Raw genomic sequence first — 25,961 nt, 5'->3', positions numbered from 1 at the left:
GGACGGACCAACATCCTCCATTGGTATGGGGGAGAAAGCACTCATACCAAAGCTGGGCAAGGACCCCACGCTTTGCGCTTCCTACCGACCCATAGCCCTGTTAAATACTGACCTGAAAATTTATACCAAACTACTCGCAAAACGTCTGGATCCCCATATGCCTGCAGTGGTGGAGCCGGGACAAGTTGGCTTCATCCGCAATCGCCAGGGGGGCAGATAATGTGCGTAGAATTGCACACTTGGTGGGGAAGGCACACCACTGGAACATACCGGCCTGCTTCCTGTCGCTTGATGCGGAGAAGGCGTTCGACCGTGTGGACTGGACTGCAAAAAGTCGGGCTAGGTCAGAATATGGTTTCTAGAATCCTGGCGCCATATCTCGCCCCACAGGCCAAGATTAGGGTGAATGGGCAGCTTACAGAACCCTTCTCCATCCATAGGGGTATTAGACAGGGTTGCCCTCTCTCACCCTTGTTATTCGCCCCTGTGGCTGAACCCCTAGCGGAGCTGATCCGTCAGTCAACGGACATACACAGTATTTTGCTTGGAGGTCGGGAGAATAAGGTGGCACTCTTCGCAGACGACCTTATTCTTACACTATCGCGTCCCCAAGTGTCCTTCCCAGCACTTCACTCTCTGCTACAGGTTTTTGAGCGGGCCTCAGGCCTTAAAATCAATCACGATTCAGAAAAGGGGGTGGTGATGGACAGAGTCTCTGAATTAAGCAGAACACTCCTACCCAGTCAACAGATAAGGGCTTGATCCATCACCGTTTTTTAGCTCACTGCACCATCCCAGCTCAGAACCTGGCTACATGCAAATTAGTCTGTCCCTGGCCCAGTGCATCATGGGAACAGGGCAGACCAAACTACCAAGCCAATTCTTTTACTGGAAAGGAAACAAGCTTCCGGGGACCGGTTTCTGGCATTACAGCCGTCTTCGGCCCGGCTTGCTTGAATCCTGATGGTACAGTGAGCAAGGGACTCACATCTGAGCATACCCTTCCACGCTTATGGTGGACAAAACGATTCAGAAAATCACGACAAATCTTGGGCCCTCAACCTTACCATTCCGCAGAAGGAGATACCACTCCTGGAGAAGCTTACCCCATGTCAATGGACCTCTAGTCACATCCGCTATCTCGGCCTTCAGTTGACTCCCTCCTTAGATAGATGGACTCAAGTAAACTGGCAAGAGTGTAGGAAGGCTGTCCTAGAAGAGCTGCGGGGATGGAAACCCTTGACGATGTCATGGTTGGGCAGAATTAATGCCATTAAGATGTCGATCCTCCCTAAAATGTTATATCTATTTCAATGCCTCTTCACACCTATTCCGCAGCATCAGATACAACGCCTCCATCGTGAGCTTACCACTTTTATATGGGGCGGATGGCGGCCACGTTTTTCTCACAAGCTCTTCATGTTAGCGTGTGACAGGGGAGGGTTGGCCTCTCCCAACCTAATGGATCACTATTGGGCCTCACACCTCCGATTTGCGGTGGAATGGACAGCGACTGAGAGTGAGAAGGTATGGCTGCATATGGACTGGATGGTGACTGGGCGTACTATCTGGGACCTCACATGGCTCCACCGGGCGGCACACTCCAGAAGCGCTTATATAGCGGTGCCCACTAAAACGGTCCTGGATATATGGGACAAGGTGGCTGTGCGCAGAGGTCTCACGACGTTCCCCTCGCCGCATACCCCACTGGAAGGGAATCTGTTATTCCCTCCGGCACATCGCACACGTGCCTTTGCTAAATGGGCGCAAGGGTGATCAGCGATCTGTACGAGGGGGGCAAGCTCAAGACATTTTTTCAATGCAGAGAGGAGTTCCGTATCCCACTGGAGGCAGGAATGCAATACGCCCAACTGAGGCATTAGGTCTCTGAGTAGGGGAATAATACAGCACCCCAAGTAGCTGCAGTGGAAAATTGCTCAGGTTAGACCAATTCGTAAGAGCACTAAAACTCCGTGGATGGATCTCTCCAACCTCCGTCCTATTTCACTCCTCCCGTTCCTGAGTAAACAAATGGAAAAACATGTCAATACTCCCCTCTCCCACTATATCGAACTGACAGGATGTTTAGATCCTTCCCAGTCTGGTTTTAGGCCCAAATACAGCACCGAATCAGCATTACTAGCGGTCACAGATAACATCAGGATGACCCGAGATAAGGGCCACTCTATGATTCTGGTGCTTTTGGACCTATCCACAGCGTTCAACACAGTTTCCCCATGTAGGAAAAACAGAGATTATGCTCTAAGGAGAGGCCCCCCTCCTATGGACACCTGATTGGTGGCCGACTGACCTAAGTCCCCATCCCGCTTCCAAGTTTACAGTCAAAGACCTGGGTATCTGTCTAGATCAAGCCCTCATTCTGAAGGAGCACGCTGCTCAGACAGCTGGATCCTGTTTCCATGTAATTGGCCTGCTCCGCAGAGTTTTCCCTCTGCTCCCTGACTCTACCCGGAAAACTCTAGTCCATGCACTGGTATTAAGTCATCTGGACTACTGTAAGGCCCTGCTGGTCTCTGCTAATGATGCCTCACTAAGCAGACTGCAGGTAGTTCAGAACACGGCGGCATGGTTGGTCCTTAATGCTCCCTCCTATACCCCCTCTCGCCCTCTTCTAATGAAGCTGCACTGGCTCCCTATTCGCCAATGGGTCAAATTTAAAATCTGCTGCACTATTCATAAGTCACTGCTTAACTTGGGTCCTTCCTATCTCTCCGAGAAATTCATGCCCTATGTACCATCGAGATCCCTCCGCTTGAGTGCCAAACACCTTCTGGTGGTGTCTCGAGTAAGAAAGGCAACATTAGGAGGAAGAGCTCTTTCCCATCTCGCCCCTCATTACTGGAAAAAGCTCCCCCTGTCTTGGAGACAGTGTTTAGATCACCTGCAATTCAGGAAGCTGCTTAAGACCACTCTTTTCTGCACCTGATAACCTTGCTGGAGCTGCTTCACATCCTCACAGTCCATCCTAAGCGCAGAGTTACCCCTTCGGGGGTCGATTCTAGTGCTGTATAAATAAATAAATAAATAAACTATATAAAAACAACCCAACTCCCATCTTAATAAGGACTTGTTTTAAAAAGGGCCATTGGATGGAGTCAAATGCCTTCTCCATATCAAAAATGCTCAAGCCGGTATCTCCGGCCTACTATGTTGTATGGCAGCGAATACCGTCCGGAGGTTATACGCCAGGTACCTGCCCGGTATAAAACTGGCTTCTTCCGGCGCTTCTAAGGTAGGCACCAGTGGGATTAGTCTGTTTGCAAGTATTTTTGCAACCATTTTTGTATCTACGTTCAACAGGGATAGGGGTTGATACGATGCACAGTTGTCTGGAGGTTTACCCGGTTTTAGGATTGCAACTATGGTTGCTTCCCTCATAGAGGGTGGCATTGTTTTGCTAACACACAAATCCTCATATAGTGTGAGCAACTGTGGCAACAGTAACTCGAGAAATGTCTTATAGAAGGCAACTGTTAGGCCATCCCCTCCCGGCCCACTCCCTGCTTTCATATTGGATATTGCGAGTAGTATTTCTTCCCGTTCAATGGGTCGCATCAAAAATTTGCGGTAAGTGTTAGTTAGCCACGGTAACTTCATATGGGCAAGGTAGTCAAGTATGTGCTCTTCTGTACTACCACCCCAAATGGCATACGACTCCGAATAATATTGCCGGAATTGCTCCGCTACTTCTGTCTCAGTAATCAGAGTGGAGAAGTGTGGCTCACTGGTTAGAGCAGGCAGACCCTGATGCAGAGGTCAGACCCGGGACCAGGGTTCGATTCCCGACGCGGCATGGTCTTGAGCTCAAATGTCCATGGACTCGATAATTCTCTCTTCGGTGCCTGACCTAATCATGGGTTTACACTCTGCAACTCTGGGCATTAAGCTTGCTTAATCTCCACAACAGCCCCCCCGCGGCGGGATGCCTGGCTTTCACCTTGGGGATGCCCGGTAGGGGCTATCTCACAGGGAAAAGCCAGGACGGGTTCCCAAGGCAAGCGCGGAGATACCCCTTCGGGGGTCGATTCTGGCGCTATATAAGATACATAATAATAATAATAATAATAAGTGTCACAGTCTATCGCTGTGAGTTCCGCGACTAAAGACTTGTCTCTTCATTGTTAGAGTAGTTTGCGCAAGTACCACCCCAAGGCGTTCCCCCTCCCATAGACCTGAGCAGTAGCGTATTTGCCCAAGTATTTAACCTCCGCATCTATATGATACTCTTTAAAAGTCTGTTTAATTTCTTGAGAGATCACTTCAGTAAGCCGAGCCAACAAAGCCTTTTCCAAAGTCGCAAATTTTTGTTCTAGTGATGCAAGTTGGATCTGGATTGACGAAAGAATACCCACGTGTTTAGATATAACTACGCCTCGTATATACACTTTAAAGGTGTCCCACACAGTTTGAAAGGAGTAAACGGAACCCACATTCTTTTAAAAAAATACTTCAATAGCTTCAGCCATTTCTTCCCTGAAAACTGTGTCTAGCAATGAATAAGGCGGAAACCTCCAGGTAAAGGTGGGTATACGTGCCTTCGGGGCATCAAGTACCAATAATAATGGGAAATGATCAGAGTACGTGCGGGGAAGGATCTTACATGCACTTATATTTGTGAACATTTGCCTAGCCACAAACCAGTAATCAATTTTATCATGTAGATCATAATATGCAGAATAGTGTGTGTATCCCCCTTGCTTCGGCTGTTGCTGCTGCCAGACATCATACAGATCAAAGCGCACTAGTGCGCTATCCATAGCTCTTGCCTGCACTGAAATGCGTCCCTCCTGTCCCCCTGACCTGTCCAATGTGGGGTCCCTAACAAAGATAAAATCACCTCTCCATAAAAATCGTCCGCCCACTTGCGATCCTACCATGTCAGCCAACCGTCTATAAAAGTCTGGGGTATCGTAGTCTTGGCCATAGACATTAACCAAAAGCAGCTCCAGACCCTTTCCTCCACATCTAATGATCGTAAACCTGCCCTCCTCGTCCATCACCAAAGGCTCCAATATAAGCAGCGTTTTAGGATTCACCCACGTCAGAATGCCTCTTGCATGTGTAGTAAAACCTGCCGTGTGGATGTTGCCCTGCAGTCCTCTAGTGGGCAGTATAGGACTATCTAGTGGGAAGTGCGTTTCCTGCAACAGTGCGAGGTTAATATCATGCCTATTCAAGTATCTCAGAATCTTGCGCACTTTTCTGTGGTCATTAAGGCCATGTACGTTCCATGTAAGTGCACTAACAGTGTCAGGGCCAGTGACTCTACAAGGTTTATCCTCACCTGCCATGATGTTGCTCTATACACAGTTGCCTTACTGCATGTTCCGGCAGTCTATTATGCGTGCATAACACATTTACATATTTTGCAAAAGCTACAAAAACAATCAATGTGAATCTCTGTGCCATCCCTACCCCCACCCACGCCAAGCTATGCCCAACTGTGCATTGGCTGTAATCCCCCCTCAAACCCCCAGATTATCATAACAAACAACTCTGTGAACGTAATACTGCAATGATACACAAAGTGTGGAGCACACACGTGGGCGGATGTTGCCTGTTCTTGCAAAACGTAATCTATCATAAGGTAATCGTTAGTTACCGGCCGCCATCCAGTTCAATATTAGCGTAAAGCGTGTTGAGTCTTGCATCTGCCCATCCCCACCTCTCTTCTAGTTGAATAACACTTGTCCCAGGGCCATCTATATGTCAAAACTATATCTTGCATATAACACCTGACCGCCCCATCTAACCAGTTCGTCCTCTTGCTTCACTTGGAGCCAGCCTTATAGCATATCATGTTACCACAATCTTCCCTGACAGCCACCCTCCAAATATTCCCATCTTATCTGGTAGCAAGAAGGGGCTTCTTGTTAGTCCTGTTCATCTAGGCTGCCTCCCATCGCACCATCCACTGCAGCGCGCTCTGGACTCTGCTAATGTTTTTTTGCCCACTCTCTCAGAGCTCTCTGTAGCGCTTTGGGATCAGTGAAGATCCTGGATTGACCCTGTCTGTTGACACGCAGCCTCGCCGGGTATAGCATTGCATAGTCCAAATTCTGGTCACGCAGTGGTTTCTTGAGCGGCGCCATTCGCTTGCGGGCTTCTTGCACTCGGGTGGTGAATTCCGGGTATAGCGAGATCGTCGAACCCTCATACTGTAAAGGTTTTTTCTCTCTTGCAGGTCTCAAAGCTGTGTCCCGATCCCTATAGTTTAGTTGATGGGATGCGGTGCAGCACACCGGGCAGGTCGAGGGCCCAGCGAATAGTGGGCTCTTTCAACTACAAACATATGGGTAAATTGCTCAGGGCCCAGCAATGTATGCAGTAGTTTTTCAACAAAAAAACCCATATTCCCTACATGCGTGGATTCTGGCAGGCCTGTGATGCGTATCTCGCATCCCCGAGAACGGGCCTCAAGGTCTTCTGCTTTATCCTGTAGTGTTTGCGGCACTGTGTTACTCCATTTCTGCATACTATCCAGTGCCGTTTGCAATGCTTCAACTTCAGTTACTCTGCGCTCTGCCATATCCATCCTCTCCACTTGCTTGTCAATTCTCTCTGTCATTATATCCATCCGTTACGACAGAGAATCTAATTTGGAGTCGATGGCAGATAGACATGCTTGTAGGCTGGTAGTGAGCATGGCTCATATATCACCCTCCACCTGTTCCGGACTGTCTTCATTTGCCGCATGAGCCCAGTCTGGGTCGTCATCACTGGTCTTGCTCTTCTTCTGCTGATCGAAGGTGAGCCATGGTTGATTCCTGTCAACCCTCCCCATAGTAGAGTATAATATAGGTGTTGTGAATCTTGGCTGGCAGCAAGCACAGTTCAGCGGGGCTTCCCCCGCTAGGAGTAGGACTGCGGAAAAAGGCCCCTGCCCTAAGACAGCGCAATAGCAGCGTGTTGTCTCTTTCCTTGGGTGGGGGTTTTAACTAGTTGTAGGCGCTTGAAATGCCTGCTCCGCTGCAGTCCAGCGGTGGGGTTCTCATCTTCACCGCGTATCTGCGTCTGTTATGCGGAATTTGGACCCCCGGTGTGCCGGGATCTATGCTGTACAAAAGGAGGTGGTGATGGACAGAGCATCTGAATCAATCAAACACTCACACCCAGTCAAAAGATCTGGGTTTAATCCATCACCGTTTTTTAGCCCACTCTGCCACCCCAGGGATCTATGCTGTGGCACCTGACGATGTGCATTCATGACCAGTATGCAGCAGCCCCGGTTCCTCCCATCTTCCAGGTGGCCTCCTACGTGTTCAGGGAATCCGAGTCACAACCGGAGAGGAAGATCGCCAAAGCTGCGCCTTCCACCAACTATGCATGGGCTTACGTCCCAGTAGGCTAGGCAGGATGGCTTATAGGCCGCAAGTAGGCCTCAGTTGGGGTAATGTCCCAGTGCTAGCTGCAGCAGCGGTGGGGTAGACAGCTATTCTTTGTGCAGAGGTAGGGGCGTCCTATGGATCACTCACAATCAGCGTGGGGCATAGCACAGCAGCCACTAACCGTTCACGGGTGGCTTCTCAATAGCAATCCGGATGTCTCCGTAGTTCGTCCAGGCCTTCGCTTCACGGCCGGCCCAGAGTTTCAGGGGACACCAGGAAACCTCCAAGGGCGACTCCACCGTTTACCGGCTGCTCGGCATCAGCGCTGCATCAAGGCAAACGGCACTAATATGCCCTGTACAGCCACGGGAAGTTGCAGCAACCGCGAGTCCATCTCCCTGACAGTACAGCCCCGGGTCCACGTCCTTAGGCGGTTCTTCTCCTCCAGCAGTGTCACAGGCTTCAGAGCGTGGCCTTCAGCTGCGAAATGCGCACCACATAGCTGCAGTCTCCGGGTGCCCCCTAAGTTGAAAATGCTCCCAATGAGTGGGGACGGACTTCCGACCCCTAGGAAAGTGAGCCTGCAGAAGCTGGAACCTCTCTAATGCAGGATTCGTGTTGAATTATTGGATGGCGTTACGGAGCTAAAAACCTAAGCGGCCATCTTCGTTGCAGGCAAGCTCCGCCCCCGCCAAGAACACTTTCCATAATCAAATTTCTAAGCATCTTTAAGGGAAGACAACATAACCCCCAGTACTTATATGTGCACAGGTAAAAGTGACTGTGAAATATTAGGCCTAGACAGGTTAAGTTAATAGAACAGGAACACAGAGAGAAGGAAAGCCTCGAAATCACAGTGGAACAAATTGATTGATTAAACAAAAGGGTGGGCCAATCCTTGAAAACAGATATAGAGCCATAGCACCGCCTGATTACGCAGAGGATGGGTGGTTGAGTGAGATAGATGGGATGCCACACATGGCTGTGTGGCGAGACCCTCAGGATTGATGGGTTTGTCAAGATAAATAGATCAGCTAAGATGAGCCAACAGGGGGCGCCCATCTGGTGGACAAATAATCCTGTCATCCACCAAAATAACAAAGAACGTAATAGCGCAAAATGTGAAATGTAGCTGGCTGGTGGCATGTAAAGTGCAACTCCTGGACCCAGGCCCAAAATTTGTTTCATGACTATAGTCAATGTGTAAATGCGGGTGGAGGCGAGAAGGATATAGGGTTGAGTTAGGAAATTCAAAGAGGATATAGAGGAACTTAGTGACCTACACCCCAGCAAGCTGTTTATTCTGTTGGGGGATTTCAACCATAAATTGGACCTGCGTAGGGTCGACCTATGGAATAAAGAGACACTGATTGCATATGAGATAGATGATACCAGATTCTCAAATATTAAATTGTCCACCCAAGATATGGCCTTAGGGAAGTGTTTGTGGTCCAAGGGGGCATTCTGTTTGAATGGTAGGTTATAGGTAGACTGTCCGGCTAGGCGAACATAAAGAGGGGACAACAACCCTGCCCAATAGATTATATCTTCATGCATGCCTGGAATTTTGATACATTAAGAAGGTTTGAGGTGTACAAGTTGAGGGAAGTGATCACTTCTCCCTAAAACTCGAGCTAGAATGGGAGGAAAAGAGACCAAGAGAAAAAGTGCTTCCTGTTCAAATGGATTATCTGAGACGCCTCACAGCGAGAATGTCGGAAGAGAGTATGGAAAAATTATCCAGATGTCAATAGAGCCAAAGGTTAAGCCGCCCCCCTGATAAAAACTTAGGGTGGTATGACGAAAATATCAGAAAGGTTGTGCAGTGTCTATGAAGCAAAGTAAAAAGGAATACAAATAGTGGTAATAGGAACCAGAGAGCCCAGATTAAAGGAAATGACTGGTTTAATAAGGAATGTCGGAAACCAAATCACAGATCAGAAAAGGGGAAGGAAGCCTTAAGCTAAGGTATGATTTGAGGAATTATAATAGCCTACAGAGGATAAAGAAACAATATAAAAAGTTAATTAGAGTTTAAAAAAGAAATCATAAAGGGAAATGGGGTAATCTCCTGGAGGCAATAGAAACTAAAAACTCCAAAAAGTTTTGGAAAATAGTCCTTGTAAGTTACAGGGAGCAATCAATTGTGAGGTGACAGAAAAAAATTGGGAGGAGCACCTGGAAGAGATATATTTGATAAGGGGAGAATCTGTAATAAAGAGGGTTAATTCTTGGAATGATAAAGAAATGTGTTCCTTATTTACAACTAGCAAAATTAGAAGCATCATTGCAAACGTAACCTTAACCAGGGCAGTGGGACCAGATAATTTGCCAGCTGTAATTATAAAGACACAGCCAGATTGGTGGGCAGATTTCTTTTCCCAAATGTTTAAGGATATACTTGAGATTGGATAGATACCGGAAAGTTGGAGAGGGGCGATTATTGGACCCATTCGCAAGTGGGGTAATATAATCACTCCCAAGATCTATAAATTAATAAATCTGTTGGATGTAGGGGAAAAGTATTTTTAAATATTATATTGGAACAAGTAAAATAATGGGCAGAAGTACATCAAATCGTGCCCCCAGAGCAGATGGGCTTTAAAGAAGGGAACTCTACCATTGATCACTGTTTTGCCTATTGAGCCATCGCGCGGAAGTCAGTGGAAATGGGAGGCGAACTATACTGCTGTTTCATTGACTTCCGGGTGGCTTTTGATCTGGTGGCTCATAACAACCTATGTTAGACTTTAATAAGGTAGGAACTCCTGCCGCCATCCCGGGCCCAGCTGACACGCCCACTCGCGCTGGCCACGCCCCCCTTTTTCACCTCCCCTTCTTCCTCCATATAACATGTGTGTTCACCGGAAGCGCAGCGGACGAGCGCAGCGGGCGCGACGATTGCAAGCTCGTCTGCGCTCGTCCGCGCCGAGGCCAGGCCATGGGTGATTCCCCCTGCCTCTGATGTGCCACACACTGCTCATAAATCGAGCACATACAAATATACCGCTGAACAACTCCGGCAATTGAACACCTCAGCAGATCTGCCTCATCCTTTACCACATCTGCTATACGCCAATCCTATCATAGGACCTCACAAATGTCCTACATGCTTAGCTTCTACACTCCCCACCACTCCTGTGGAAAATTAATACGGTTTGGTGAACATTATCTGCACCATCTTCCCTTTGCCCCGATGCCACACTCTTTGTCGCACACCCCCTCCACTTTAGCTGCCTTGATCAGAACCACCCTCTGCACACCCCTGACCCCCAGCACGGCTCTTCACCCTCACAAGCACCCCCACGCACTGATCACCCCCGCTCTCACATGTCGTGCGCGTAAGCGGCAGCCATTTTAAGCACCATGGCCTCCCTGCCCTCGCTGATAGCCAGCGCGTCTCTCTCTCTCTCTTAGCCCCGCAGGCATCCCCCGCATGCTGACAACCCCCCTCGCTCTCATATGCCTCGGGTCATAAACCCCTCTTCAGCGCAGCTCTGCCTAGGAATCCCATCCCGTCGCCAGCGCGACACCTCCCTTCATCCCTTTCATGGTCCCAAGTCCTTTGATACAAACCCCTTTTCCTGTGTGTGCCCGTTTGTCTCCCTTGTTCCCTGGCCGCCACCTGGCCCTACGAATACTGTTTATCACACCCCCGTACAGTAGGAAGCTTCCCCCTATCAAAGGACCCTCGAGTCGATCGAACACCCTTCACCCCATGAGATCCGATCAACTCCACACATTCCGTGAATCGGCGGAATGTCCAGCTGCGCGATAATCATCACCTGTTGTGACCGGGGTGGGGAATTTCAACTGTAAACGTGTGGGAACGGGCTTGAAGCGGGGATTCCTAGGATGCCTTTCCGAACATCAAAGTATTGACAAATATGTGTTTCATGTAATAAAGCAATAAACCTGTGTATAAGAGGCCAGGCCTCAGAGATGCGGTTAGAGCACCTCGTGACGATACTTGCTGTCCGAATTGATGTGTTCTCCTCCGGAGAGAATAAACCCTCGTTTCCTGCCTTTCAGTCTCCAGCGCCTGCTTCTTCATTAATTAATATTTTGTGGGTAATAGAGGCGACACCGCCGGGCAACACAAAAGGGTCTTTGGTCACTGGTTGTCTAGCTACCCTTTTACAATTGGCGTCCCAAGCGTGGGGCCCATCAGCGACTCGTGGATCCAGTGGGAGAGGTCCTGACGACAGAGTGAACGACTGCAACGATCGGGAGGTACCCTGTCCGATAGACCCTCGTCTGACAGCCGATCATCCGAACTTCACTGGTTCCGAACAGACCTCTCTCGAGTGATCTACGGTCCTGACTGGGAACCATCAGGAGTGCCTCGAGGATTACGAAGAAAAGAGGACGATCGGGCACTGGATTCGGAAGACAAGAAACTGTCCATGCGGTCCGGGTAAGGTCGTGTAGACACGACGAATTAAGAAATTGTTTGATTGATTGTAAAAAAAAAATACTAGTATTACCCTTTGTTGATTTCTTTGGAGTTTCGCTGTCGGCAAACGGAGAAACAACCGGCTCTCCCCTTGCAAACAGTGAAGGATAGGTAACGCACCCGTCGTACCTATCTTTCTCCCCCACTGATTAATTGCCCCCCCCATTGATTAACTGTTACGGATTATTTTCTGGAGATTCTCTGTCTGCAAACAGGAAAGAATAGGTTCCCTCTTTGCAGATAGTGAAAGGGTAGGTGACGCAGACCTTTTTGCGGGCCTACTTATTCTCCCCATTGACCATTTTTTGATTGATATTGGTTCTTGAGGTATTCACTGCCTGCAAACAACGTAGAATAGAAATATTCTGTCTAGTCTTTGCACACAGTGATAAGATAGGTAGTGCTGACTATTGTCCCCATTGTGACCCGTCATGCCTGTCTTCTCCCCACTGATTGATAGCTGGTTCAGCCCGGACCGTTTATTAGAGGTGGACCATCTAGCTCTGCTGGAAGGCACCCCTAATAAAGAAATGTTCACAAAGTATGGATTAATTACCATAGCCTACAGCAAGCTATGGCACAAGTATACCAAAGCAAATCAAGAGAAACAGTGGCCACTGGTAGGATCCTTCGATCTTGACAAAATAGAAACGTTAGAAATAGCCCTTCGTAGTAGCAAGACCACGCCTATTATGCTCGACAGTCTCGGTATGTGGCGCAAAGAAGCAACGCAACGAAAGGAAAGAGGCGAAGTCAGAGTAGGTAAAGAAACGCGACAGGCGACCTTCCAAGCGTCTGGTAGGCCAAAGGAAGGGGCAGCGACGACACAGTTCCGAGGATTAGGCACAAAAAGGGAACAGTGTAAAGGGACGTACCGACAGGACAACCCCGAGACACAACGACCCGAAAGTAACCCCCCGACACTACGCGCAGGACGAACAGACTTAAGGCAGAACCAATCTGCTTTTTGTAAAAGACTCGGGCACTGGAAAGCCCAATGCCCGACTCTACGGAACATAGGTAAGAGCGGAGGGCCGACAGAAATAACAGGCCTGCAGAAAGGGAAAAGGCGCGAGACAAAGACGAATCAGACTAACACGGACAAGACAGATAGAACTACAACGTTTGATTATGCCCAATGGCACAGATTTCGTCAGACCAATTTCAACGACATGTTTGAGTTCTGGGACTGATTATTCTCTGCCCCCCCCCCCCACTCTGAAAAACAAAAGCAATTACAGGCCTGCGTAGACAACGCCCCGTTAGAAAAAAAGGACTCAAGGAAGCCAAATCTCTGTTATATAATTTAAGATTTAATTACGGTAAAAATAACACACGACCAACGATAAATAGAAAAACTAGTAAAACATTCTTTCAAGTAAAACTGTACTAATAGGAGCAATACAAAACATATTACGCTCACTCCGGAAGTTCCCAAAATGTAACAGGTCAACGGTCCCGCCCATCCGGAAGGTGAAACACACAGCACGTGTGGGGCGGGGCCTGCCGACAGCCATAGACCAAATAGGTCGCCGGCGAGAATATACAGGCGGCGTCCCCCGGGCCACGAGTAGGGAGGGGGCGGATGCAGATGACCCCCTCCCTCGAATCTCCTGGTCCGGCCATCGCAAATTCCTCCGCTGAACTGGTGCAGGGTGGGCTGGGAGGAAGAGGCGACGCGGACGAGCCTCTTCCACCTCCACAGGTAGGAGGTTTCCCAGCCCCGGCCCGGCGCCGAAATCCTCCAGCCGGGCAACGGATACACCTGCGCAGCACCGAGCATACAATGTCCAACGGACCTATTTCCGCAGCACAGAACATCCAATGTCCGACGGACCTATTTCCGTAGCGCAGAACATACAATGTCCGATGGGCATACCTGCGCAGCACCGGACATAGAATGGTCCTCCAGAGTACTCACCGAGTCAGGGGTGTAGGGTGGTCATCATGTACACCCCTGATTCGAAGGAACGGCGTGGGGTGCACTGGGAGAGGGAGGCGGCGCGAACGAGTCTCCCTCACCTCCCCAGGTAGAGGCGCCACAGCTGCATCCTAGCGCCCCGAGCCAATGTCCTGCTCCAACGGCACGGTGCTCCATTTTTCTCGCCCCAGAGAAGTCTCTACCACTCTTGAAGACACGACGAAGGGCGGCTGCTGCAGGGTCTCAAAATGGCGTCTGGGCCCCCTGGAAGGCGGGTCTAGGCCGCTGGAGTAACTTTGTCCGGTATTGCAACTCGGGCGCTTGCCTGCCTGGGCACGAGCCCCCACCTCCGACAACATCCCCACAGTTTTGAAGATTCTACCAGAGTCCTAGGAGCCCTCGGCCCCTACAGGCTTCCGGTGGGGAACAACTGCCTTGATCACTAATGAAATGACCACGACATAGCCACAAGATGGTGGTGCTCTCGTGTCAGCACCAGCTTCAGTCTGAATCATCCAAAAATATTGTGGGCTAACGGATTTGAGTAAGTTCCGGCTGAACCTCAACGTGACCCGGTAAGGAAGATTCTACCTCCCTCCCCTTTTTGATTGACGGTCCACATTACCAGCCCCTCTGTTAGCACAGGTTTTTGAACTGCCGAAAGGGACTCTGGTGCAACCAACCCGGCATCGCCCAAAATGGCGCCGGTATCAATAGGAACTTACGAACACCGCGTGGTGTTCTTTAGCTAACAAGACTTGATGTTCTGAGATATGTATGTGAACCTTTGTACACTTGACGAAAAAGGGAGGAGGGTTCACTTGGCGAACATTTGAAAGGATCCCGTTAAAATGTTGATTTCAATATACGATTTATTATGATATTTATTGTAACCGATACATAACGTAGCTTATGACGCACGCCCACGGTATACATCTAGGAAATGTGATTGCAATTAGTCTGACTGTGTTTCAATTTATGAAATAAATACCCTCTGATCCCTCAATTATTAATAGACATTTTTAGTTTCTTACAAATAACTAAGTAGACGTTTTTCAATGCTTTTAAAATACTGCAAAAATAGCCCCCCTACTGTATGTGCTTCAGCCATCGTCGTGTCCGGCCAAATACGATTGCACTCACATATTTACTTACTGAACGATTATGCAAATAAAGGTTTTCCAAACTGTGAACAGGTATCGCATACTTTTGTAAATGTGGGAATTGGCGGGAGGGCTATTCTGTGCGCAACCGTTTTGCTCTCTTTTTAAGGTTATTAGAAAATGGTTGTTTGGCCCCAGATTGATGATCGAATCTAAGGTATGATACGCTGCCTCCAAATATGCGACTAGGCTCAGGAACTAACGCATGAAGAAGGACCTCGACTTCTGAGTACGGGTAAAGTGAAGCGGTGTGATAAAGGTATGATGCTCAAAGGTACTAAGGGACAGGGTTGGCCGAAGAACTGATATGCCTTAGAACATCACAGCGTTGGGAATGATTTAAGGATCCCGATAGCTAGATACATCTACAAACCAGATACCTCGCGCTAGGCGCCTCTGATTTCTTTTTAGCGTTTCCCTACACACGATCTATAATGCCACCCCCATGAACAACCTATCACACTGCCCCCCCCCCCCCTTAACTTCAGAAACCAAGACCCTAGGGATTATATCCCGAGGAGATAAGACGAGTATGTGGTAAGTAAAGAACTTTCGTGCCCGTACATCTGATATGCTCGAATGTTGTTCCCCCTCCCTTTCTTCCTTTTTCTCCCTCTACAGGTTAAATTGGAATCACGACTAGGGTATAGTAAAGATCTGGAGCCACGCCATGTCTGATACATGAAACGGACCTACACTGCAAGATGGCACCTAAAGACCCCCATCTCAATGCATGTCCTTAATGTACCCGGCCTAATGCTCTTCCGTCCCAAACTGCATGCTTTCTACATTCTAACACAAACCCAAAATGTCTCATGTTGGGTAATGCACTGAATAGCCTAAATAGTACACAGCCACTCTCCATGTCACACGTGTACTGTTTAGCCTATTGTTGATCTCTCTCTCTCTCTCTCTCTCTCTCTCTCTCTATCTGTCTCTCTCTCTCTCTCTCTCTCACTCTCTCTCTCTCTCTCTCTCTCTCTCCCTCTCCTCCACACTTTCTCTCTTCCTAGCGACTGGCACCTAAGTGGCGAACCACTACCCCTGGTGCACTACCTGATTGGCTCCAAAATACCACAATTATTTGCACAAATTTGTCCTAAATAAAAATTACATCGATACCACATTGCTACCTCTCCTTTTCTGCTAAATATTGATGAAACCTAGATTGGCCGAAAAGAAAGGGACAGGTAAGACGACTAAGGTTCCCTAATCTGACCCATATTGAGGGAACTACTTGTCAGTGGCATCCATGATAAAAATGTCTCTGGTAAACGCGACCTTCCCCGTCCCGAAACTATCTCAATACCCAAACAGTAAAAGTGATCGAGACATCCCCGTTTTCCCAAAATGCCCCCAGTTTTGTATCAGCTGCCCTGGACGAGAGTTTGAAAAATGTCCCTTGCCCCAGTTCGCTATATTCCTAGTTGTTTTCCATTAGACCTCGCTCACCCCAAGGATGAGTTGAATAGTCATCGCAAGCCCCGAATTTTTTAATAAAGTAGCCAGGTTGTAAGAAACTATGTAGAATTTAGAATAATGTTTGCGAAGTTAGAATTAAGTCAAAAATGAAAGAACTTGTTGCAAATAAACCCTGTTGAAAGTAAACTGTTTAGCCGAAAGATAGGATGCATTGATATAATGAAAAATTGTTTAGCCTATGTTCATTCCTCAGAAAGATACCTATCAGACTATGGTGAATAGCACGTTGCACTTTTTCGTAAAATACAAAGCCCTGAAGAACGGCATAGGCTTCGTAGGACTCGTACTAGGAAAGTGGGTCTCTGCCAGAAGAATTGACGTGACTGTGATAAAATGCAATGAATAAGTATCAGACTTCGTTCCACGACAATGAATGTAATACCAACAAAACGCCAAAGAAATAGTAACGAAGGAAAGCTGTAGGGAACCCAGCAAACCTATCATCAATTATTTATACGTTGGCTGCAAAAAACCTCAATGTAACGGATGCTTACCCAGTTGCTTAGTGTTGGGAGAGAAATAGATTTATGTGATTACCTTCCTCTGCCGAATCTCTAAGGACTGTCTTTCCAAATTCATTTAAGGGTACCACTGTCGGAGGAGAAAGAGACCGGATGTGGGAGCACGCGGCCTGACTGCAGATCGTGGAACATCAGCGACATTGGCCAAGGCGAGACCGCAGCAGTAAGGAGTCGCAGGACGAGGCACTGTTTCTGGCAGAATGAAAGGAAAGGGCTGAACTGAGGCCCCTGCTTTATGATCAACATGTGCCGAAAAGTCCCCGCTTTCTGAACCTGGTTATGGACCCGCCTGTCTAAATTTTCCGTCCCCCTGGTCTGTTCCCGATCTGGCCCTGCTCCATCCCCTCCTCCTCCGACCTACCATAAGGACTACTCGCACACCCCCCTCCCTCCACCTGAACTTTCAACATCCTCTAAATCCTACTGTGCCATCCAGAGAAGGGTATTTCCTGCGTCAAAAGGGAGGGAGCTCCGACTAAGTAGACCACGAACTGTGTTAAATCTCAGAACGGTAACCTAAACACCACCAAGGGTCACCCCAAAGAGAAGCTAAACGAAGTATGTGGTTCTGCCCGCTACCGAGCACCTTGAAGATGATGGAAGCAACAGGAAATACCCACCACAAAGACCCAAGAACAGACAGACTCCACAACTCAAAGACAATTGCACCCTTCACCACAAATCCTTTTCTGTCTCCTTCTAATGGCCACACTCTGGATTATGGAAGAAAATGCACCTGCTCCAAAAAACCGTAACATATTTCTCCCACGAGGTCTGGCGAAACAAAACAAAGACACACTCCTGCCCGCAGACCTCCAACGGCTCAACCCACATGGACATTCCTACTAAAGAACGAATTGTAATGCAGATGCTCAACAGTGCTAACAGAAGATGACAAAGAATGCTGAGAACTCACTAATAATGGTCCACGACCACAAGACACTGGAAACCCTGATTATTGTTTTTACTATGTCTCATTTCTCTCCCAACCGCCATTGAATTGACTATGCTCCAGCCGAGTGCAAAAAGAACTTACTTACGTGGTAACCTATCAGTTCCTATGACTATAAGCATCTATGATCTGTACCCAACGCTCTCACTACATAATTTTTGTCTGATATTGCATTACTATGACTTTCCTGCAACGAGCTTAACGATGAGCCCGCCACTAAGATGAAAAGATTTTAAAATGCGATGTTTATGTACAGTTCCTTCGCCTGGGTTTTTCACTTCCTTACTTATGACCACCGCAGTAGACATAGATAGGAAACAGGCCAGCAAGATGTCTTAGAAATGTTAAAGGGAGGACTGTGGAAAATTAATACGGTTTGGTGAACATTATCTGCGCCATCTTCCCTTTGCCCCGATGCCACACTCTTTGTCGCACACCCCCTCCACTTTAGCTGCCTTGATCAGAACCACCCTCTGCACACCCCTGACCCCCAGCACGGCTCTTCACCCTCACAAGCACCCCCACGCACTGATCACCCCCGCTCTCACATGTCGTGCGCGTAAGCGGCAGCCATTTTAAGCACCATGGCCTCCCTGCCCTCGCTGATAGCCAGCGCGTCTCTCTCTCTCTCTTAGCCCCGCAGGCATCCCCCGCATGCTGACAACCCCCCTCGCTCTCATATGCCTCGGGTCATAAACCCCTCTTCAGCGCAGCTCTGCCTAGGAATCCCATCCCGTCCCCAGCGTGACACCTCCCTTCATCTCTTTCATGGTCCCAAGTCCTTTGATACAAACCCCTTTTCCTGTGTGTGCCCGTTTGTCTCCCTTGTTCCCAGGCCGCCACCTGGCCCTACGAATACTGTTTATCACACCCCCGTACAGTAGGAAGCTTCCCCCTATCAAAGGACCCTCGAGTCGATCGAACACCCTTCACCCCATGAGATCCGATCAACTCCACACATTCCGTGAATCGGCGGAATGTCCAGCTGCGCGATAATCATCACCTGTTGTGACCGGGTGGGGAATTTCAACTGTAAACGTGTGGGAACAGGCTTGAAGCGGGGATTTCTAGGATGCCTTTCCGAACATCAAAGTATTGACAAATATGTGTTTCATGTAATAAAGCAATAAACCTGTGTATAAGAGGCCAGGCCTCAGAGATGCGGTTAGAGCACCTCGTGACGATACTTGCTGTCCGAATTGATGTGTTCTCCTCCGGAGAGAATAAACCCTCGTTTCCTGCCTTTCAGTCTCCAGCGCCTGCTTCTTCATTAATTAATATTTTGTGGGTAATAGAGGCGACACCGCCGGGCAACACAAAAGGGTCTTTGGTCACTGGTTGTCTAGCTACCCTTTTACAATCCCACTCCCCAGGTCTTAGCAGCGCTTATCAATGCGCGCTCTGTCCCTAAGCACAAAACCGAAATCTTAGATCTCATCGAGTCACACAACCTAGACCTTCTGTTTATTACTGAAACCTGGGGTGATGACTCCTCAGGTCCAGATTTTAAAGCAGCTGACCCAGAAAATTATTGCGTATGCAGGTTAGATAGAATCAAAAGAAAGGAAGGGGGAATAGCCATTATCTATAAGAACCACCTTAAAGTCAAAATTGCAGATGCTAAATACACTGAGTGTGAGGCTTTCTCTTTTACCATCAGCCTCTCCGGTAACCAATCATGCTTCTCTATCGCCCCCCAGGGTCCAGATTGAAATTTCTTAACATTCTTAATAACCTCATCGAGGTCTCAGCAGGAGCGCCACATTTTACCATACTGGGAGACTTCAATTTCCATCTTGAAGCCATCTGTGACCCTGATACCGTGGTACTAATTAACGATCTTGCAGCCGCCGGCCTACAGCAAATTGTCAATCAGCCCACCCATAAAGCCGGACACACCCTAGATGGGTTATTTACCAGCAACCCCCACATTCTGGTCTCCAAGGTGATCCCTCTTATATGGACCAATCACTCAGCAGTATGCTTTTCCATAAGACTGAATTCCTTTTCACTTTCCCCTATATCTTCTTCTTCTTTTACTTTTAGAGACTGGAAAAATATTATTCCTCCTCACCTTGCTGCTTTGCTGCTTGATCGCATTACTACTACCGAACAGGACCCTTCACTGGCCTCCACTAACTATCTTAACAGCCTAAATACGGCTTGTCTCAACCTAGCTCCCCTCAAAACCTCCCATCGTAGAAGAAAACTCCCCTCGGCCCCTTGGTTCTCGGAATCCCTTCGACTGCAGAGACAGCACTGCAGAAACTTGGAAAGACACTGGCGCCGCTATTATAATCCTACGGACAAAACTGTACAAAAGCGCCCTTTCCAAATACAAAGATCTTATAACCGCCGAAAAAACATCTTACTATACCTCCCAAATCAACCAGGCAAAAAACTCATCTAAAAAACTGTTCCAGGTGGTCACTCACCTCTCCAACCCCCCTGCTCCCAGCTTTGATGGAACTCAATCCCTTTGTGATTCTATTGCTAATTTCTTCAAAGATAAAGTCACTGCCATTTTTTCAGCCTTCACCCACGCTCCTCCCACTGTCACTACCAATCTACCATCACATTCTAATACATCCAGCTTCTCTGTCTTCGAAGCTGTCACGGAGGAACAAGTCTATCGACTTGTTTCGGGTACTAAATCAGGATCACCTTTAGACCTTTGCCCGCCTGCCATTCTCAATCTTATTCCCGAAGCTATCTCCCCCACCCTGACGTCCATCTGTAACGCTATGTTCACAACGGGCACCTACCCTTCAGTCTGGAGGAGGCTTACATTAAGCCACTTCTTAAAAAACCTACTCTCGATCCCCTTCTCTCTGCTAGTTACCGACCCAATGCATGTCTCCCGTTCCCAGCTAAAATCTTTGAAAAAACAATGAACATACAACTATCAAAATTTATAGACAATAATAATCTACTGGACGATACCCAATTTGGGTTTAGACAGGGTCATGGAACAGAGACTGCGTTATTAAAAGCTGCAGATGAAATAAGGATGACATTGGACAAAGGAGGAGCAGCTGTATTAATACTATTAGATCTCTCTGCAGCCTTCGACACAGTCGATCATGTTATCTTGATCGACCGTGTCTCAGCTATAGGAATTAAGAACAAAGCGAAAGAACTTCTCGCATCCTTCCTAGCTGACCGTCCACAAACAGTAAAAATGGGCCATTTCACCTCCCACATCTTCACTCTTCCATGTGGCGTCCCACAGGGCTCCTCGCTAAGTCCGACTCTGTTTAACATTTATGTTTCGGACTTAGCGAGGGTAATAAAATCTTACGGAATTGCCCTCACAACTTACGCTAACGATACACAACTGGTGCTATCTGTACATAGTGATGGCACTTCAGTTGCTGCAAATTTCCAAGAGGGAATGCGGGCTATCAGTATCTGGATGTCATCAAACTGTCTCAAATTAAACTCTGACAAAACAGAGGTGATTACATTCGGGAAACTGGAACCTGCTTGGCCCCCTCAATGGTGGCCACCGGAGATGGGAGTTCCACCCCAACCAGTCACTAAGGTTCGCAACCTGGGAGTTATATTTGATGATAAAATGACCTTTCATCATCACGTCGACTCCGTGGTCTCTTCATCTTTTTTTATCCTGAAAAGGATCAAAAAACTGTTGCCATACCTTCCCTCCTCAGCCGGCAAAACTCTAATCAGCACTTTGGTCTTTTCCAAAATAGATTACTGTAATGCCCTCCTTCTAAATGCCCAGGAAAAAGTCATGAACAGACTGCAGCTAGTCCAGAACGCTTCTGCTAGAATTTTACTGGGAGTTCCCAAGTTCATATCCATTTCCCCATATATCTGGCAACTCCACTGGCTCCCAGTCAGGAGCCCGACAAAATTCAAGGCACTTTGCATTTCATATAAAGCAGTCAACAACTTGGGCCCACAGTTCCTTAGAAGAGCCCTCTGTCCCCTGGTACATTCTAGAACTCTTCGCTCCTCCTCTGCTCACTTTCTTAAAGTCCCGCAAACAAAGAAGGCCGACTGGGGTGACAGGTGCTTTACAGTTTCCACGGCCAAACTTTGGAACACACTCCCCCTTCACATCAAAACTGCCCCTACTCTCATCAGCTTTAGGAAAAAATTAAAAACCTGGTTCTCTACACTATAATTTACCTCCGGGTAGTTGTGCGCTTTAAAAATTGCATAAACATAAACATAAACATATCCCAACGTATCTCCTCACTATAGTCGAGGAGCTACACAGTTCCAACTGGGTACAAATTATCAGGGACACCAAGGGAACCCTAATAGAAAAAATATTAATTGGAAATGGACTAAGACATGGGTGTGTCCTGGCTCCTATTCTCTTCTACCTGTTTATTGCCGATTTGCCATCAATCTTAAGGGAAACTAAGGGTGGCAGCCATAAAATGGATGGCAAACATGTTGCTTGCCTCCTTTATGCAGATGATCTGGTAATTCTAGACAAGACTTAGATAGGCTTACAAAGAAACTTAGAAAGATTTACGGAATACTGTAAGCACAAACAATTGGTAGTGAATATGGAAAAAACAAACGGTGTGTGCTTTGGTAATAAAAAACAAAGTTCAGCTGGTACCTAGGCCCCACCAAACTGGAGACTGTAAAGTAATATAAGTATTTAGGGGTCTGGTTCAATAAGTCACTAAAATGGGAAACCCATCTGGAATCATTGAGATACAGTTAATGGCTTTAAGAAATGTAATAAGGACTATGGGGAGATGTCAGAATGGCCCGCTCTGAAAGCCTTTGTAGTCATGTTCCCACCACAATTCCAATTTGGAAGTGAACTGCTATATCTAAGTGGAAAAAACAGATGAGATATTGAAGAGGTCAAATGTCTAAAACATTTACTGTCACTACCTAAATCGTCCATGATCCAGTCTATAAGGACAGAGATGGAACTGGTTTTATGGAATATAATGGCCTGTATGGCATTGATAAGCATACTGGATGCGCCTAACCTCGAGTTAAGAGCAAAAGATCTCTTTGTGGTGTAAAAAGGAAATACTGCAGAGTAAATTAAAATGGGCTAAGGTGGAGATTAAGGAAACTATGGTAAAAGTTTGAAGCAAGATGAGAATCAAGCTGTGAATGGAAGAACTACAAATTGAGACTACAAAAGGTGAGCCAAGAGCTATAGGCTCTGAATTATCCTGAGACAGTGACAAAAAGTACCTTGATGAGAAAAAATCAGTTCCCTTTGTCTGATCCATGGAAAAAGGAAGTAGGATACCCGTACGTGGATATACTTCCAGATAGCCATCTGAGAAGAGAAGTGTTAAGAATAAGAATAGGAATTTACTTTTATTATGCTAATGAAAAGATAAATATGGTCATGATTGATAAGAAGGGAAATTGTACATGGGATCTAAACACTAAAAGCAATATATTGCACATTCAATTGGGTTGCTTTAAAGTATTAACTGGGCGGAAACAGTTTTTATGCCCAATCTTCTTAAAATATGAGATTAGAAATCGGCCCCAAGCTATGGAATTTATAACTGATATGCGGACCTTAGATATACTGTGTGCCATAGGGAGGTTTATGATTGCTGCTAAAAAGGTTTATATGGGTGTACAGATTTTAATGTAGAAGTAGAAATAAGGTATACTTGGGATGTTCATAAACTTTTTATATATTGCATTACTTAATGCATGTTTTTAATTTTTGTATTAATATATGCATTCGTTGAATTTTTAACCATTTTTACCTGTTTGTTTCAATTGCTATACATAGAGTATACATCAATAAAATGTTTGTTTCATTGGTGTACTCTGAGTATCTATGTTCTTTGCACTTTTATGGTCTTTTTCAGACGAAATAGATATTTTTTGATTGAAATATTATGCGGAATATGAATATCAAATTTTAACTTTAGGCGAGAGCATTTTGAGTAACAGATTAACATTATGAGGAGTCGTAGGCCCCACCAACCCTTCCGAATGCAATATCTCACCCCCATATTAGCTGCACAGAGCACTCGGAAATGCATTTCCAGTTGCACAGAGTCTTTACTTGCCTATTTGGTTTTGGAAACCTCAAATAACTCATTATTTAAAAAAAAAAACACGTGCTTAAGTTTATTAACACTGTGTTTTGTCCATAGGATACAATACTGGCTTTGGAGGCGTTGTCTACCATAGCCTCTTTGGCAACAGTTGGGACAACAGAAATGAGTGTTTTTGTGAGTGGAACAGATCCGAACAACACTGTGGGATTTAAAGTGGATGATGTAAACCGGTTCCTTTTTCAGAAAAAACAGGTGAAGTGGGTTATTGAAAAAATAATATTTAGCAACAATGATTTTAAAGACATTGACGTTTTACTAATGAATCTTTAACTGTAATTTTATTTTGTAATAGATTGAAGTTACACAGCCTTTGGAAATTAATGTGTCTGCTCACGGAGTTGGTTTGGCAGTATTTCAGGTAAGTCATTTTAACCACGTTCTTGATATAACCATGGCTACCACATACATTTGCAAGAGTAACTCACACCACAATCAATTGCAATATAGCAACTAAGCGGGAGTAGGCTCTCCAGCTCAGATGAACAGGCGCAGTGATGCAGCTTGTGGGTTTCATAAATAGCTGAGCAAACTAGCATTCACACTCCATATCTACACATGTGGCATCAATAGTATCAAATAGGTAAGATGACCTCATGGAAGCAAAGTGCTGTTGAAGAGATTCTACAAAATGTATTTCCTGGAATGGTTGTCTGTATGTGGAATTTCTTTTGTTGGAACCTAGCCAAAAGGGTCAAAGACAAGCATAACGCCAACGAGCAGATAAGAGAGGCTGCTGGTTTATGGACTGTTAATGCATTGTGATATAGTGTTCTTTAAAGATGTGTGCCTACAACTCTTTCCTAAATTGGAGTAGAGCTGGGACACTTCTGATGGGCAAGTGGATGGTGTTTCACATCCAGGATGCATACATGAAAACAGTCTTCTGTCTTGTTTTTAGGTCTAGATTGGGCAGCGCATGCGCTGCTCTGCAAGCCATGCTTCATTGGAGTATCCACTTGAAGCCCCGCCCACTCTCCGGACATATTTGTCATTGGCTTGTGTTATTGTCCCTTCTTAAATGCTGGCTTCTCATTCATTATTAGGCTTGTTAGTCCCTCCTTAGTACCGCCTTGTCTTCATTTGTAACCTCTCATGAGTACTGGACTTTTTTCTTGTGGTGTTACTCGGTCTGCTTTATTTAATCGGTGAGCACTATTTTATTTAATGATCTTTCCCCTATTCCACCCACGACGGGGCAGAACACCGCCCATTTTTATATTATTATTACTAATGAGTTTTTTAAATTTGCAACACGGTCTGCTTTCACTTTAGCAGCCATGCGTCTTTATGTTTTTTAATTTACAAGAGCAGCCACTTCTTGTTTTCATTTCGGTGCGCTTTCATTTAATAAAAAATGTATTCAGTATGCCATGTGTGCTTTTAGTTTGACAATGGTGGCTGTCACCGCACACAGCACACAGCATTCGCTGGACGCTGCCCTTGTCTACTGTGATTTTTGTGCTTGAGGTCCATCAAAGTCATCATGAGTCTCTATGATTGGCGAAGTAGGATTCGAACAGTACGGTGTGCTTTCTCCGCGATGGTGCAAATTGAGAGCACTGGAGCCTGGAAGATTGTGCCGGCGCATAGCGAGTTTAGTGTACCGGATAGCCACTGGAAGTGGCGACGCGTAGCCAGTGAGCTTAAAACAGGACAGAACAAGATAATACATTCAGCATAAGTAAAACATTGCTCTTCTGCGATCGCGATGACATTATTTTTTCATGTCTCTGAATTCCCCCTTTCCTTTTGACTGCACCTTCTCTTTTATATCTACCTTCCTTTGCTTAACCCCACGTTCTCATTTCTCTCCCACTAATTGCTATCCTCTTTATGTCGATCTCTCGGTGCAATCTTTTCACTCCTGCTGCCATCCCCCGTATCCTTCTGTGGGCGCCTCCTTCTTCATTTGTAGCTTTCGATCTCATTTGCCTTTTTATTCATTTATGTATTTTAATGTAGTGCAGACCTTATCCAAAGGTTTTAGCGTGCGTTAGAATAAAAGTGATTCATTACATAATG

General features: G+C 46.6%; 1 protein-coding gene across 1 annotated transcript in view; it reads left to right on the top strand.

Annotated features, from left to right (window-relative positions):
* The window catches only part of LOC147707490 (CD109 antigen-like), a 911,073-nt gene that overhangs the window by 788,739 nt on the left and 96,373 nt on the right, over positions 1 to 25,961 (top strand). The window contains exons 28-29 of the mRNA XM_086926507.1: positions 23,976 to 24,131; positions 24,232 to 24,297. Of these exons, the coding sequence (XP_086782633.1) occupies positions 23,976 to 24,131; positions 24,232 to 24,297 (222 nt within the window). The remainder of the gene's footprint in view (positions 1 to 23,975; positions 24,132 to 24,231; positions 24,298 to 25,961) is intronic.

This window comes from Lissotriton vulgaris, chromosome 6 (assembly GCF_964263255.1).
Source record: "Lissotriton vulgaris chromosome 6, aLisVul1.2, whole genome shotgun sequence".
NCBI classification, from domain to species: Eukaryota; Metazoa; Chordata; class Amphibia; order Caudata; family Salamandridae; genus Lissotriton; species Lissotriton vulgaris.
Note: the sequence above shows the minus strand (reverse complement) of the source record. Positions and strands in the feature narration are given on the sequence as shown.